Source organism: Aspergillus oryzae, chromosome 6, assembly GCF_000184455.2.
Source record: "Aspergillus oryzae RIB40 DNA, chromosome 6".
Lineage (NCBI taxonomy): Eukaryota > Fungi > Ascomycota > Eurotiomycetes > Eurotiales > Aspergillaceae > Aspergillus > Aspergillus oryzae.
Window position 1 is genome coordinate 2,955,209 of NC_036440.1, and position 14,866 is coordinate 2,970,074.

Sequence of the window (14,866 nt, forward strand, 5' to 3'; positions counted from 1 at the left end):
TTGATATCGATGTCGCACAATCTGGCATCCACTATTTGCGGAACACGGACCTGGCGTTTGTTTATCTACGTTTTAATCCTTTTCAGTCGGTGTGCAACTGGCTGCTGGTAAACTGTTTGCTCATTCTTGTGAACTACCCCTTTCCCCCGTCACCGTGCACGGGGCTGGTTTTGATTCTCTGCAGCAATATTGGCTCATTCTATGTATGGACAGCTTCAACTGTTTTGTGTATATCCCTCAGCCTAGGGTGCCATGTTTGATGTCTTACGAGATTTGATCGGTTGGTTGATAGATATGACCTGGATAGCTCTCTGATAGTCATCCGCAGGCTGTACTTCACACCTACGGTTGCCATCTGGTAACTCGGAACTGACCTAATGGATTGGTCTTGTATAGTACCTAATAATATTTAATCATTGATGACCATTTCTATGTGCTCGGCCGGTAGCGGGGTCTCTATTGGGGGCAATGCTTTTAGTTTTCATAAGCGGTAATGGGCCAATCGCTAGGATCCTGGCACGCCGTCATGTTATGGGAGTGGGAAAAAATATATAGAAAGAAATTATAACTTGGTAGGATAGGTCATAGTTTGTTTTGAGTTATCTACATTGTTTACATGGAATTCGATACGTCCAGCGCACGGGCCATATATAAGAATCGCCTTTCCCTTGACGGTGCCATTACCTTTTCACCTCTCCGTTGGTTCACCATCTCTCCCCATTATCAGCATCGTCCGTATTCATTGACGATTATACGCGCAGATGTCTATTTGTCTTGAGTTTATATAACAACAGTGTGAAGAAAATAATATCGGCCCGAGCTGACTAGACGCGCCTTAGTCTATTTGGCTAGGAGCTAAGCTTCCAATATAGAGTTGGAAAACCTCACATCGCATTGTTCACATATCTAAGTAATCTACTGTATAACCGAGTATCCAAACAAGCAATCCGTTAGTGCATGAGTGTCTATAAGAAATGTATTGATACTGAACGCTGAATTGACAGGGTTTCAAGCAATATACAGTCTCCAAGCGCCTGCGGGATGCGCAACGTGAGAAGACTCCCTGGTACTCCTTGTTGTGTATGTCGCCGCAGGAAGAGAAGATGCGACAGACAGAAACCAAGTATGCTTTCGTCAACTCTCACTGCATAAATTCCGTATCCTCCCTTGCGCCCCTGCGCTGCACCATAAAATCACTAACAAGTACTGTGCATAGTATGCGGAGGTTGTCAGACAAGGGGCCAGTCACATGAATGTTCCTATAGATCCCAGGATATGCCTCCTCCGTATGACTCAAATCTAATCTGATTGAATCCTGCTAATATCGATCAAAGTAGCCACTCAAGACAACGTATGACTAGCCAGGCGCTCCCTGAGCTAGAGGTTCTTATTATCTCTACCCCAAACAATGAAGGACGCCTACGAAGTCGTGGAGTGCGTCAGTCGCCTGATATTACACAAGGCGACGTGGTTGAAGTCTCCTCCATAGATTCGGATCAAAGCTACCACACCGCTGTTTTGCCCCAGGAGGAAGGCCTTCACCTCGATGATGGTGGAGCGCAAGCCTTGCAAGTGGTGAGATTGCAAAGAGCTGTCGAGGAGCGAACAGGTAGAGCCAAGGACGAAGATTTAACAGGCGACGCCCCTCTTTTAGCTCAAATTCCCATGTTCACGAACGGGGTTATACAGCCTTCCATCTCCGGATCGAATGGCGAGGACCCACCGGTGCAGTTGTCTCAGGAAACGGCTGATCATCTTGTTCTCTCTTACTTAACGAGAGAATATGCAAACTTGCCGATCCTGGACCTTTTACAGTTTCAGTCGGCCTACGAGACTACCAGAACCGAACAGGATATAGCCGCAGCCCCCAGTAGTTTCCATGGCATCTTGAATACCATTTTCAGTTTATCTGGATTGAGTACACCCGATGTTAATGATGAAGATGTGTCGAGTCTCTTCAGTCGCGGTCAGAGGATGTCCAGGGATATGGAGAACAGCGGGTCTCTATGTGAGCGTATTCAATCACATATTTTACAAAGCCAGTATCTATATGCGACTGGCAACTCAAGGTTGGCATGGATGTTCATTGGGTTTGCCATCCGCATGGCGCAGGTCCTGGGCCTGCACTTCAAGATAGGGGGGCAGGATACTCGAGGAAGGAGGGATCGCGAACTCGCTCGGCGACTCTGGCATAGTGCCATGATTCTGGAACGGATGATTGCACTAAAACTAGGGCTCCCACCGCAAACCTCCAATCCACTGAAAGTACCATTGCCGACGCATTGGGACACAGACTACACCGATTTTATATCCGGGAAAACCTCCGTCGTTACAGCGGATCGTCCATCCTTAATAGAGTTCTTGACAGCTTGTGCCAGGCTGTATAGCCACGTCGAGGATATCTTAGCATGGGAGGATGAGCTGAGAATGCAGCCGAATAGTTGCGCCCTAAAGAAACTACTGTCTTTCGATTTCAAGATACTCTTGAAAGTGGACACTCTTTTATACGATTGGCAGGCATCTCTTCCAACGTATCTGCAAAATGATGCCGTGGGCGGTATATGGGACGATCCGGTTGTGTGTCGACAGCGGAATATTCTCCGAGCACGCTACTTATATGTTCGTCTTCGACTATATCGGCCTCTGCTGGCCTTGGGGCTGGCACTGTCCACCAAATGCACTTGTCGACCTGAAGGTCGCCCGCACGCTACCAAAGAAGAGCCTAGCTCATCCACCTCACCTGTCGTTTTCAGCCTGGTACGCGATGCCTCAATCAAGAGCGTGGCGGTCGCCTTGGAACTGATCAGTCTTATACACACGCACGAAGACGGGCCGCTCGATGGCAGGCCAGACGACAGCCGCCGTGATCTCATCTCTCCCTGTTGGGAGAACATCGATTATACTTGGGTCTGCGGAACAGTCTTTCTTGCAGCTCGTTTAAGTAACTTTACCAGCTTCAATGACAACAATTCCGGTACAATTAATGAAGGGGAGGTAGAAACGTCTTTGACGCGAGCTATCGACATGTTGAACCATTACCACAGTATTAGACCAAATGGCAAGGTGGCGCGTATAGCACAGTTGTGCTGCAACACTTTAAAGGATCTCTCGGACGTCATTAGAAGGCCTGACATTGCTCACCCATCAACCGGCCCAGTTGCGGTCTTGGATGAAAATATTCGAAATCGGCTCCTGGAAAGGACGGAGAACGGTAGTCCTGCCCTTAGCTGGAACCGGAGGCAGTCCGTAGAGGACACTCGCGGTTATTATGGATGGATTGAGAGTTTGCCTATAGATTTAGCTGGTCCACTGGAATGAAGCTCTGATACCCTTGCATTGTATACTAAACAAAACATTATCGTTATTTCTATGAGTATCAGAGGTTCTTATATAATCTTGTCTTCGATCAACACCTTAGCTACTAACAGATACCTAATTTTATCTAATCATTCCAATAACCCCTACCAATGGCTAACCGGCCACAACGTACATATCTACCCTCCTGCCGCTGAACGGAGGAGCTCATCGTACGCCGACATTGGCATGCGACACCGTCCTAGTCGTTGGAGAAGGACGAAGTGCGTTAATAACGGGATTGGCTGGGATTATCACAAAGTTTGGAGACATTGAAGAGGCTGAGGATCCTTTGCTCATGATCTTCGAGGCTGAAACAAGGGATCACTCGGAAATGTATTCCGGCATGTCGAGACGACACAAGGTCGAATGACTCCTCACATCTCGCCCGTAATGCTGGGGAATACTTGGCAGGGAGGATATAGGAGGTTGGATTGAGATATGACTCAATTAGCTATATGCGGTCTAGACTTCATGATTTTGCCTTCTCGGCCTCGTCGACCAACGTTTCGACTTCCTGCTCGGTGAACCGATGGAACAGCTTCTTTGGATCCGAGAGGTCGGCTTCTCCGTTTTCCAATTGACCCTTGACCGATTGAACGTGTAAGACAGGGACGTCGAACTCATACACATCCTTCCAGGGCTTGTTGGTGGGGACCATAATATCTAATTCGGAGTATTCGAAGGGCCGCCGCTTGTGTAATTGAGTTACGGCGTGTTTTGCCGTGTCGCACAGTCCGCAGCCGACACGAGTGAAGAGCGTAACACGAACCGCCTGGGAGAGACGGGCGGCGGTAGGAAACATGGTGAGAGATGAAAGATAGCCAAATTAAGCCAGAAGGGCGGACAAAGTTGTGGTGGTTGAAGGCCGCGAACGGGCGATAGGATCGGGTGGTGATGTCGACCAAACAATAGAGTTAGTTATCGTGCTCTCCGCGCCGAGAAAAATGGAACCTTCGAGCTTCTCCAGACTAAGCCGCTTCGAGCCACTTTGGGCGGCAGCTGCGGTGGCAGTATTTCTGCGGCTTTCGATGCGATTTGCCCCCCACCAGCGAAGTTCTTGTCTCATGGACTGAAGCGATTTTACTGTTGCCCGTATAATTCACGTCGAGAAGTGCATTGCGCCCACCCATCGAAAAAATGTCCAAGTGCGTCCACAAGGGTTGCGGGAAGGTCTTCACCGATCCCGAAGAGCCATGCGTCTATCATCCTGGACCACCTGTCTTCCATGAAGGTCAAAAGGGTAAGTTTAAGGACCTTGGTGTCTACGGTGGCCCCTGGGATTCGTTGCATGACACTTCCGTCCTTCCCTGCGGTGCGATCCACCAACGTTGACCCTCGCGTGATCTACAGGCTGGAAATGCTGCAAGCCCCGCGTTCTCACCTTCGATGAATTCCTCGAAATCCCACCCTGTACTACCGGCAAGCATTCGACTGTAGACGATACCCCAGTCGAACCCCCAAAGAAGACAGACCCAGCTGCACCTGAAATAGTTGCACCCCAGCCGGTAACTGCACCTGTCGCAGATAGCGGGGTACCACGGCCGACATACTCGCCCGCTATTGCCCCTCCGTCGAACGCAGCTACGCCCGCCCCCGAAGAATCAGAGTCCGACGACCCATCTCTTGAGATCCCGGCTAACGCCACATGCCGTCGGAAGGGATGCGGCGCCAACTACAACTCGTCCGTGTCGCGGGAGGAGGAGAAATGTGTCCATCATCCCGGACAGCCGATTTTCCATGAGGGCAGCAAGGGATGGTCATGCTGTAAGAAGAGGGTTCTGGATTTTGACGATTTCCTGAAGATCGAAGGCTGCAAGGAGAAAAGGGGGCATCTTTTTGTCGGAAAGGGCAAGCCGGCTGGTGAAGAGAAGGTGGAAAGTGTTAGGTGAGTGAAACCCTCATTTCGTCTTACGAATGGCAATACCTCTTTGGGGAACTTTGTCTTAACCTTCTATGCCTTATATAGGAATGACTTTTACCAAACACCACACTCGGTCAATGTCTCGCTGTACCTTAAGAAGATCGATAAGAACCAGGCTAAGGTCGAGTTCTCCGAGAAGTCGATCGATCTGGACCTCCCCACTACCGATAACAAGCGGTACAAAGATACTTATCAGCTGTTTGCGCCGATTAATCCCGAAAAATCCCAATTCAAGGTGTTGGGCACTAAAATGGAATTGACGCTGTCCAAGGCTGATGGAACGAGCTGGCCAGTCTTGCGGAGCGATGATAAATGGAGTGGAGAGAGGATTCAAATCGGACAGGCTGGACGGGTCTGAGGTTACTATATAGCATAAATGAGACACGGGAAACACATATCTTGCACTAACATGGTTGGATCATGGTATCTGCTAAGCTTCAGAGACATACATTCACTCGTATCGCCAAGACATATTGTGATGGCACTAATTCAGGATTGGTTATATTGACATATGGCCTACTGTGTTGATCGCTCTTTAGCAAGAGGAGCAACTCATTGATGGGACTGAAAGCTGCTGGTAGGGTGGGTTAAGCATGGAGGTTGAGACTGCTTTCTTGTTTAGAAAAAGCATGAGCCCTAAAAAGTGAGAGTGAAAGCTATAGGAGTTTCACAATGCAACACTCATTTGACAAGCACTATGGCTTAACTTGGCTAATGTCAGGATAACGCATCGCGAATTTGTTCGAAACATGCTCGAGACATAAAGCATCCACAGGATGTGTTCGCATGACATTCTCTCATGAGAAGTTACAGATGCTACCTTGTAACACATTGGTAATGAACCAGTATATCAGACATAGCCAATGACATGACGTATTTAAGCGATCAGCAGGCCAACTAGAGCACCTATGATGCTTCAATCGGAACAAGCTACCAATATGTCATTGCCAACAATAGCCAGATACACATGGTATACTTGAAGATTGATCCGAGATGTACACATCTGATCCAAGGTTCAGCATATAAACCCCGAGAACAAGAAGTGCCCTGTTCAGCAGCACGTCTACAAGATAGAAGATGTCCAACCATGATTTCACAGTACAGACATAATTTTCTAAAATTGGAATGTCGCGCCTCCTCCACAGCTCAAGCGCCTGGGGCTCTTATCTTGCGAAAAGAATCCCTAGCTAAGCCATAATTTGGAAGTTGAAAAAAGGAAAGCACAATTACTCTCCGAAGCCGGGAACGGAAGGAAACCCATCGAGCAAAATCCCACACGGATAACCCTCAGCGTGTCATACATTGTATGAAGCTCCGGTATTGATTTACATATGGTCAATGTAAACCGCTACTGATGATGAGGAAAGAAAAAAGAAAAAAGAAGGAAAAATTGGCGGCGCCAACGATGGCCTTTTGTAGTCCGCCATGAGTGGAGCCACTAGGACACCTTTGGGACTAGCTAGTTACCGAGAGCAGTAGCTCCTAGGGCTTAGGGTGCAAAAGTCATGTGAGACTGGAGATCTGGGTGATGCCTCAGGCGAGTGCCAAGCGTTGCCAGTCACATGGTTGAGAATCACATGCAAAGTGGTTGAGTGAGCGGTGACCAAAGGGGTTTAGAGTAATACCGGCGTGTACTCCCCGTACCTTACACCCATAACGAGGTTCCCATACCTGTCAACCATCCCTTACTTTAACTTCCTCCTTTTCACGGGCAAGGAATGCCAACCACATTCTCCGGAAGAGCTGATCATAGGCTAGTTTTGAGTGCTGACAACTGTCGGTGTTACCCCACAGAAAATTCACATAGGGCGATCGAGTTGTATAAGAATAGGTGCATACGTAGGCTTCGTCCCTGGCATTTCGTCATGGGGGAGGCAATTTCGGATTTACAGCCTGGTAAGGAAACGAGGGGGCGACGGCGCTCGTTGCCTGAGGGGCCTCAGGCTGCGTAGCTTCCAATCATGGCCATGCAAGCACGAGACCAATGTTCTTCTTCTCCTCTTTCTTCTCCTCTCATGCCGGCTTAATACTACTCCCCCTTTTTTCTTCTGGCTTGTGTTCCCTGAGTATTGGTTGCCGGTCAATTTAATACTCTTTAAAATTACGTATATCGTTATCGTTTGCGATCCTTATCGCTCACTAATAATAGGGGAAGCCCTCAGTGAACGGATAAAAAAAAAAAAAGTGCCACAGGCGCCGTTCAGGTCAGTATACGCTCCAATGCTTTGTACTTTTTTTTTTTTTTACACCTAAGTGATACTGTCGCTGCATACAACTTATCATACACCTCTGGTGAGATTTGCTGACATTCTGGAATCTAGAACTGTTGTAGTTGACCGTTTCTCCATACAGTATCTCGCCCCTCACCCCTTAATAAACGTCCATGATGGGTTCGACATCTGAGCCGAACGGTTGTCCTCTCACGGCGCTGCGCTACATCGCACAGTCATACAACCATGCCGATTCTCAAGCGTCTGCGCTGAGGTTGGTTTTGACCTTGAACCCTCACTGGGAAGGTCCAGAGAACAACATCGAATTCGTGCGCTTCACGGACGGTATAACTAATACTGTGTGTTCCGAACTTGCTCTGCAGCAGCAGATAGAGTCCAAACTATCAAATTCATGGACTAACTGGCTTCCAGCTTCTCAAAATCATAAATCGCAAGCCTGGCTTGACCGAAGAACAAATAGACAACGAAGCTGTACTGATGAGAGCGTACGGTAACCATACAGAGATTCTTATAGACCGCGAAAGTAAGACAGACTCGGGACATACGCCCTTTCTCCTTTTTGCCCATTGCGCCAATGCTGAGTAGATGTCTATAGGAGAAATGAAGTCCCACGCCCTACTTGCCAGCTATGGCCTAGCCCCTTCACTTTTGGCTCGCTTCCAGAATGGCCTGCTCTATAGGTTCATTCGTGGACGCCCCGCCACTCATGAAGATCTAGTGACAGCTTCCATTTGGCGTGGCGTTGCTAGAAGGCTTGGACAGTGGCATGCAGTCCTTCCCATCCGAGGAGCCGCCGCCCCTGCCCAGTCTGAAGCGGAGAATGTTTTTCTGAACTCAGTAGATGTCCATCCGTCCAAGCATAACATTGACTTTCCTCTGATCAAGCCAAAACAATCGGGACCCAGCATGTGGGCTGTTCTCCAGAAATGGATCCTTGCTTTGCCTTCCGCTACAGATGAGCAGCGTAAGCGCAGACTGGGCCTTCAGAAAGAGCTTGAATGGGCTGTCAGTGAACTGGACGACGGCAACGGCATCGGTGAAGACGGGGTACGTAGATATCACATTCCATCCTTGAGCCATAGGGATTACGGCCAATAATTAACCCCCCTCGGTAGTTGGTGTTTGCCCACTGCGACCTTCTCTGCGCCAATGTCATAGCTGTACCGTCCTCAGATGCTCCTGTCACATCCGCGGGTGAGCCCACAACGACTGTGCAGTTCATCGACTATGAATATGCCACTCCATCCCCAGCCGCGTTCGACATCGCCAACCATTTCGCTGAATGGGGTGGCTACGACTGTGACTACAACATGATGCCTACATGTGCTGTTCGGCGCCAGTTCTTGACCGAGTATGTCAGGAGTTATACCCAGCACAAAGGTCTCCCGGAGTCGTCTCAGAAGCAGATCATCGATCGACTCTATGAGGACGTTGATCGCTTCCGCGGCATTCCCGGATTATACTGGTTTGTTTTCCCTTTCAATGCTAATATCTATGACCCAGTGCTAATATTAAATAGGGGTATATGGGCCCTCATCCAAGCCCAGATCTCGCAAATCGACTTCGACTACGCTTCATACGCTGAAACTCGCCTCGGCGAATACTACGCCTGGCGTCGAGAGCTCGACGGCAGCCGCGCCAAAGCCGGCGAAGAAATGCCTCTCCGCGAGCGTCGATGGGCTCAAGAAGTTTGACTATGACTACCAGCACAAAACAACCTCATATCTTGAATCACCAGCGTATATAGATCTCACCTTCTTGACGACGAGCGTGCTTGCATGAATCGGGGAGCTTTCTTGCTGTTACATGATCGGGGTTTCAACATTATTCCCTAGAACACGGCAGCAGCGACAAAAGGACACGAAACCAGGACAGTGATGCATTTCATGGAATAAGCGGTGTATTAACAAAGGATGGCATGGAAAGAGGGCTTTGTCTTCAACGACTGTACTGGTGTTCTTGGGACTTTTATGGGCGTGTTAGTGGGTTATTTTCTTCTCCAAGTTTCCATTACTTCTTTTCCCTTCTCTTAAGGCATGGGTTTAATCATGTTTGTGTTCGTGTCGATAGCATTGACAGAAATTAAGTGTTGTAATTTTCTGGGTTTCAAGGGATCTGTTTCTCTATCTTAGCGGATTACACTTCCATATAAATAAGGTGTTCGTCTAGTCGGAGTACCTTTTCCCTCTCCCTTCCTTAGAATCGGACGACCCGCCACAAGAAGGACACTCGGGGGCTCCACTACAGATTGGGCAGACATCTGGATGCTCCTCAGCTGGGGTATAATGCCAGTCACAGGAATACAAGGTGTGCTTCCTACGCCCCCTGCCAATTTTGATATCAAAATGCCCATTAACCCCCGAAGTGTCGCGAGATCCCTCGTGGTCATTCACATCTGCATCTCGGTGGGAGACGACTTCACTTACTTTTCTCACGATGGTTGTGTGCTTGGCTCGAGATCTGGGTTTGCATAGCAGTGCCGTAATCTATAGATCTTAGCTATGGTGCCTGAATGAGAAGAAAAACTGTAGTCGAGTGCTGGTCCCTGTTAAGGCCTGTCTTTCTGGTCTATCCATATTGATGTCCGGGTTCGTAGAAGGTCTGCTTGTTTGCTTTGTAGGGCTTGCCATATTGCTCTCTGGCTTTCTACGGTGGTCGCTGGGAGATATAGGCACGTGTCAACAAGCAAAAGCGACTAGCAACAACACATGAACAATGGGATCAGGAAGTACAAGTCTCTCCCGTTAATATAGTTCTGATAGTAGTTGCGAGGGGGTAAGCAAAATGTCTCGGAGAAAGACGCATGGTGGACGGGGCGACCTGCACAGCAATCACATGGTCACAAGCTGAATCTGGCATGGGCCCAAGGGTTAGCATTGAATGTCTTCTCTGAATGGATCACATACCCTTGACTGTCGCCCTAGAACTACTTTCTTAGCGCGCGTAGCTGCCATGGGGTATACAATGGCCATTTATATCTGGGACAGGGGAAGTTTGAGGGAAGGTGTATCTAATTTCTAAAGCCCTCTTGAACACACAAGTCTCAATATGCAGACCTACCTATAATCTCCCGTTCTCTTTAATATTTAAGCATTGTGTCGATTGCTAGGTAGCTCCAGACAGGGCAATGCGTGTACTCGTGATATAAGCCAGACAGACCAATGTAAAGAGCTTAGTATCCAGTAATATTGTTGAGATTATATCTATTCAGATTACTTAAGTGTTAGTTGGTCACTTGTGAAAGTATGTAAAAAAGTTGATTCTACTAGGGAGGATGACTACATAAAAATGGCTTCCGCGCAATACTATGGTAAAGAATTCTTTCGACCATGTTTTCAAAGATTTAGTATGGGATAGGGGAATGGAAGAAAGATAAATGTAAAACGATGAAGGAAGCCAGAAAAGAAAAATAATTACTGAATTGCCTGAAAATATATCTGAAAAAACGATAAAATGGCCTCATTCATATGAGATTGGACAAACAATGGTTCAGAAAGAGCTGAGTTCGTATGGGCATTGCCACTGCAGAATGTCACATATATTACCATAGCTCTCGGCGGCGGCTCACTATTCTCGACATCTGAGAGCTTCATATCATGCCGACTTCCTGTCCTTGTACTTACCGGCCTCTAAGCTGGTATACCCGAAATTTCTCTGATTCTTCCCGATGACTACCCCCAACAGTATCTCGTAAAGCTCTCGGCGAGTTCGTGCTCGTGCTGCTTCTAGAACATTACTGTAAAGTCCCGAGGAAAGTTTCTGGTTCACGTCCGCCCCTGCATCCAACAGTAACTGCACAATCTCCTCATCGGCGCCCTGCTTGGCCACCGCTGCTGCAAGAGCACTTCCATAAAGCCCCGCAGTGAGCTTTTGGTTGACATCGGCTCCTGCGTTGAGTAGGAGTTGGACGCTGTGTTTTGCTTGACTATACGCTGCTGCCGCAAGTGCGCTGCCGTATAAACCAGAGGTAAGCAACTGGTTGACGTCTGCTCCTGCGTCTAGAAGGAGCGAGGTGTTTGCGGGGCTACCAAATGATGCTGCTGCTAGAGCACTACCATATTTCCCCCATATGAGCCTTTGATTGACATTCGCTCCTGAGGCAAGTAATAGCTTTATTGTCTCATGGCCTATGGGTGTTGAAGCGGCAGCAGCAAGGGCACTGCCGTAGTTCCCACTAGTGAGGGCTTGATTGACGTTAGCTCCTGCACGGAGTAGTGATTGGCTAATTGTACTGTTGTATCCTCCGGCTCCACGAGCAGCGGCAGCAGCAAGAGCGCTGCCGAATATCCCACAGTCAAGCTCTTGATTGATCTCTGCTCCCGAGTCTAGCAACAGCTGAGTGGCCTTCCTACCTTCTGGGTTTGCGACTGATGCCACCAGTGCACCGCCGTAGATGCCTCCGGCGTGCTTCTGATTGATCTGAGCTCCTGCGCTTAGTAGGAGCTTGATGATGTCTCGATTGCCAATTGATGCGGCAGCACCGAGAGCGGACCCACTACAGAGCAACCCATCAAGCTGTCCATTGATGTCTGCTCCAAGTGACAATAGCTTTTGAACGGCATATTCATTTTCGCTGAAGACCGTTAGCACTAGAAGCGAGTTCCCAGCTTTGTTGGTTTGATTAGTGTTTATGCATTTGGATTCCCACAATGTGAGCGGGATGCGGTAAAAGCCGAATCGGCAAACTGCTAGCACCGGATTACAGAAAGGCTTTAGATCTTCTATGGGGAAGCCTGGCAAGTGCTCGCAACGTTCGCACCAGGACCTATAGGCGGGCCCACTTTCCTCGACCCGGCCGAGGAACCTTTCAACAAGCTGCGACAGACGGGGATCAATCTTGTCACCTGTATTCCTGATATAGTACTCATATCTTCTTATGTGCAGAAACCAGTGCTGCGTTGCATAGGCGAGAAAGTTGTCAATCATAACATTATACATGGACGATTCTTGTGAATATTGATTGTTGGCGACTAGCATAAGTGTCAGACATATTTTTGCAGCATTGGCATGACATATGGCTATGCCCCAAAGGTTTTCGAAGTATTCATTCACGGAGAGATGAGACAGATGACAAAACTGCCGGGAATCCATGACAAGGAGATTAGAGCATGACTCCAGGATGAATCGGATATCCACGTATGGGGCTATCAAAGTATCAATTTCGGGATCCTGGCATACAAGGAAAACGAGGGCATCTGCTGTTAAAGGTTTCTCTGAACATATAACCCATTGCAGGGCTCTCATCGCGATCTTAAGCTTGCTTGCCTTGGACTCTAGAATGCGCTGGTAGATCTCGTTGTATGCGCAAGGTAGGCCAGCTGGTAAGCATCCCAGACGCTCACGAATATCTTTTTCTAGATCTAGGGATAAGAGTTCCGTAACTTGTAAGGCCGCCCATTGAAATCTCGACTCAGGTCATTTCGTACTCAACACAGCGTGATGGGTAGAACACTTACATGCCCTGACTCTTGTCTAGAATTATACGGACAATGTCATATTTCAGTTCAACAGAGATAGGGGTAGCCCTGTTTTTCTCGTCTTCATCTATCTTTTGTGAGACAAATTTCGCGATGTCATCCTGACTATCTGTTGCATTGATGCCAACGTTAGCCTTAGATTTGAGCCGACATGCTATATCTTCGTCTCGTCTGCTGGTGATGAAGATTTTCAAATTTTGTATCTGCTCGACGAGTCGGCTGAAATAACTGATGAGACCTTGCCTCGAGCCTTCTTCGCTTTCGTCCAGGGCATCTAGCACTAATATTGTCTTCGGATATATGGAAATTAACTGAGCTAGGAGCGCTTCGCTCTCTTCGAGGCTCAAGTCCGTTGACGAGAAACCTCTTTGTCGCTTATCCATGTAGACTTGGAGAAGACTCTCATGGATTACGGTTTGATCATCCGTGATTGAAAGCTGCTTGACAAAGCTGCGAAGAATCTCTTTCGGCTTCCGACGAAGTCCTTCATTTCGATTGCAATAAAAATATACCAGCTTCTGACCCTGGACCTGCAGGAACTCATCAATAACTCGGGAAACAAGCTTCGTTTTTCCAGCGCCAGCTATGAAAAGAAAGTATAAGCTTGACGCGCTTGGTAATATCGTTTTTAGAAGACTCACGTATACCGTGTAACCAAAATATCATTGAGTCGTCAGATATCTGCCAATCTTGGAAGACCCGCTGCTTAAAGAGCCACCCACCAGTATTTGCTGTACGGCCAGTCCTCGCCACTGAGTGATGATCCTCAAATGGAATGTCTGATGTCCACCTAAGGACGTCTTCTCGCTTTCCATCGTCAAGAAACCGCCATATGTTTTGGAAAGTACTATTCATATTTCGAAACTCGTTTTGATGGGCCTTGACTCTCTCCATGTCTTCAAGCACGCGCTTTAACCTTTTCACTTGGTCGATAGAAATAACACGATCGAGGCGGCTATAACATCGCTCACAGTTTTGAGCCTCGTAATCGATGCGAGGAATGATTGCTTCAAAGCGTGCGTTATAATCGTTAATGTAATCGAGAGTCCAAAACGTCGCCGAAGTACTTGTCTTTGTGCTTCGCTCATACGCCAGGATTGCAGTCCGTAGAAACTGCAGGATTAGGACATAGACTTCTATGACTGTGGCTTCTAAATTATGATATGTGTGCTCTATCTTTGGATCGTAGGGATATAAAAGTTCGTATACCGTACACAGATCAATGAGGTAGAGAACCTTATCAAGCCCTACTAGGAGGGGGCCCATAGTCTCGCGATCGGCTGTGGCTTCCTAAGTAGATATCGGTCATTAAAAGCCATCTTTGACTTCGTCACAGTGGGTGGTCTTACCAGAAACAACATTCTGATACCTGCCCATGGTAATCGTGAATGTATTTGATCTGCATTGACAGCAATATCGCCAATAGCCTTCAACTTTTCTAACCATGTCATGACCTTGTTTGCAATATCGCTCAAGCGGAAAGTGTAGCCGTTTAAACTGACATTCCACCTTCTACTTTCAAATAGTTCCCGTTTCTGCTTGACTTCTTCCAGCAGTAAGACCGGCGTATCGCTAACGATACATGGAGTTGATCGGGTTGTAGTATGTTTTTGTATCAACACTTGATCTTCCATAGAAAGCCTGTGAAGCACCTTCTGCCAGAAGTCCGCTACCGGGAGAGTAGATGAATCCGCTGGTGTATCTAGCGGTAAAGCCGTAATGCATCCACTCTTTTGTAAATGATCGGCTGAATCGCTTGGTGGCCTTTGGCCCCGGCGCAGCGATAGTGGTGAACGAAATATGTGCTTGAGTCGGTCCCTCATCTTAGTCTGGCACATCATATCTGAATGTGAGTTCCGGGAATTTAAGTATGGGAAACT

At 47.9% G+C, this 14,866-nt stretch overlaps 5 protein-coding genes across 5 annotated transcripts; 4 read left to right on the forward strand and 1 right to left on the reverse strand.

Moving 5' to 3' along the window:
* Positions 1 to 1,275: 1,275 nt before the first annotated feature.
* Positions 1,276 to 3,318, forward strand: AO090038000271 (transcription factor domain-containing protein; the record flags this gene model as incomplete). The annotated part of the gene is made up of 3 exons (XM_023238364.1): positions 1,276 to 1,286; positions 1,335 to 2,619; positions 3,103 to 3,318. 3 exons carry the CDS (start codon positions 1,276 to 1,278, stop codon positions 3,316 to 3,318), a joined length of 1,512 nt encoding a protein of 503 aa, XP_023093068.1.
* Positions 3,319 to 4,494: 1,176 nt separating this feature from the next.
* AO090038000270 (uncharacterized protein) lies at positions 4,495 to 5,636 on the forward strand (the record flags this gene model as incomplete). The annotated part of the gene is made up of 3 exons (XM_001825163.3): positions 4,495 to 4,597; positions 4,708 to 5,242; positions 5,324 to 5,636. The coding sequence occupies 3 exons, from the start codon at positions 4,495 to 4,497 to the stop codon at positions 5,634 to 5,636; spliced, it is 951 nt and encodes a 316-aa protein (XP_001825215.1).
* Positions 5,637 to 7,664: 2,028 nt separating this feature from the next.
* AO090038000269 (uncharacterized protein) lies at positions 7,665 to 8,094 on the forward strand (the record flags this gene model as incomplete). The annotated part of the gene is made up of 2 exons (XM_023238365.1): positions 7,665 to 7,847; positions 7,921 to 8,094. 2 exons carry the CDS (start codon positions 7,665 to 7,667, stop codon positions 8,092 to 8,094), a joined length of 357 nt encoding a protein of 118 aa, XP_023093067.1.
* A 321-nt stretch (positions 8,095 to 8,415) lies between these two features.
* On the forward strand, positions 8,416 to 9,203 carry AO090038000268 (uncharacterized protein; the record flags this gene model as incomplete). Its single annotated transcript, XM_001825161.3, has 3 exons — positions 8,416 to 8,556; positions 8,625 to 8,974; positions 9,029 to 9,203. The coding sequence occupies 3 exons, from the start codon at positions 8,416 to 8,418 to the stop codon at positions 9,201 to 9,203; spliced, it is 666 nt and encodes a 221-aa protein (XP_001825213.3).
* A 1,769-nt stretch (positions 9,204 to 10,972) lies between these two features.
* On the reverse strand, positions 10,973 to 14,824 carry AO090038000267 (uncharacterized protein; the record flags this gene model as incomplete). Its single annotated transcript, XM_023238366.1, has 7 exons — positions 10,973 to 11,031; positions 11,133 to 12,653; positions 12,688 to 12,707; positions 12,966 to 13,569; positions 13,628 to 14,128; positions 14,336 to 14,355; positions 14,430 to 14,824. The coding sequence occupies 7 exons, from the start codon at positions 14,822 to 14,824 to the stop codon at positions 10,973 to 10,975; spliced, it is 3,120 nt and encodes a 1,039-aa protein (XP_023093066.1).
* Between the last annotated feature and the right edge of the window lie 42 nt (positions 14,825 to 14,866).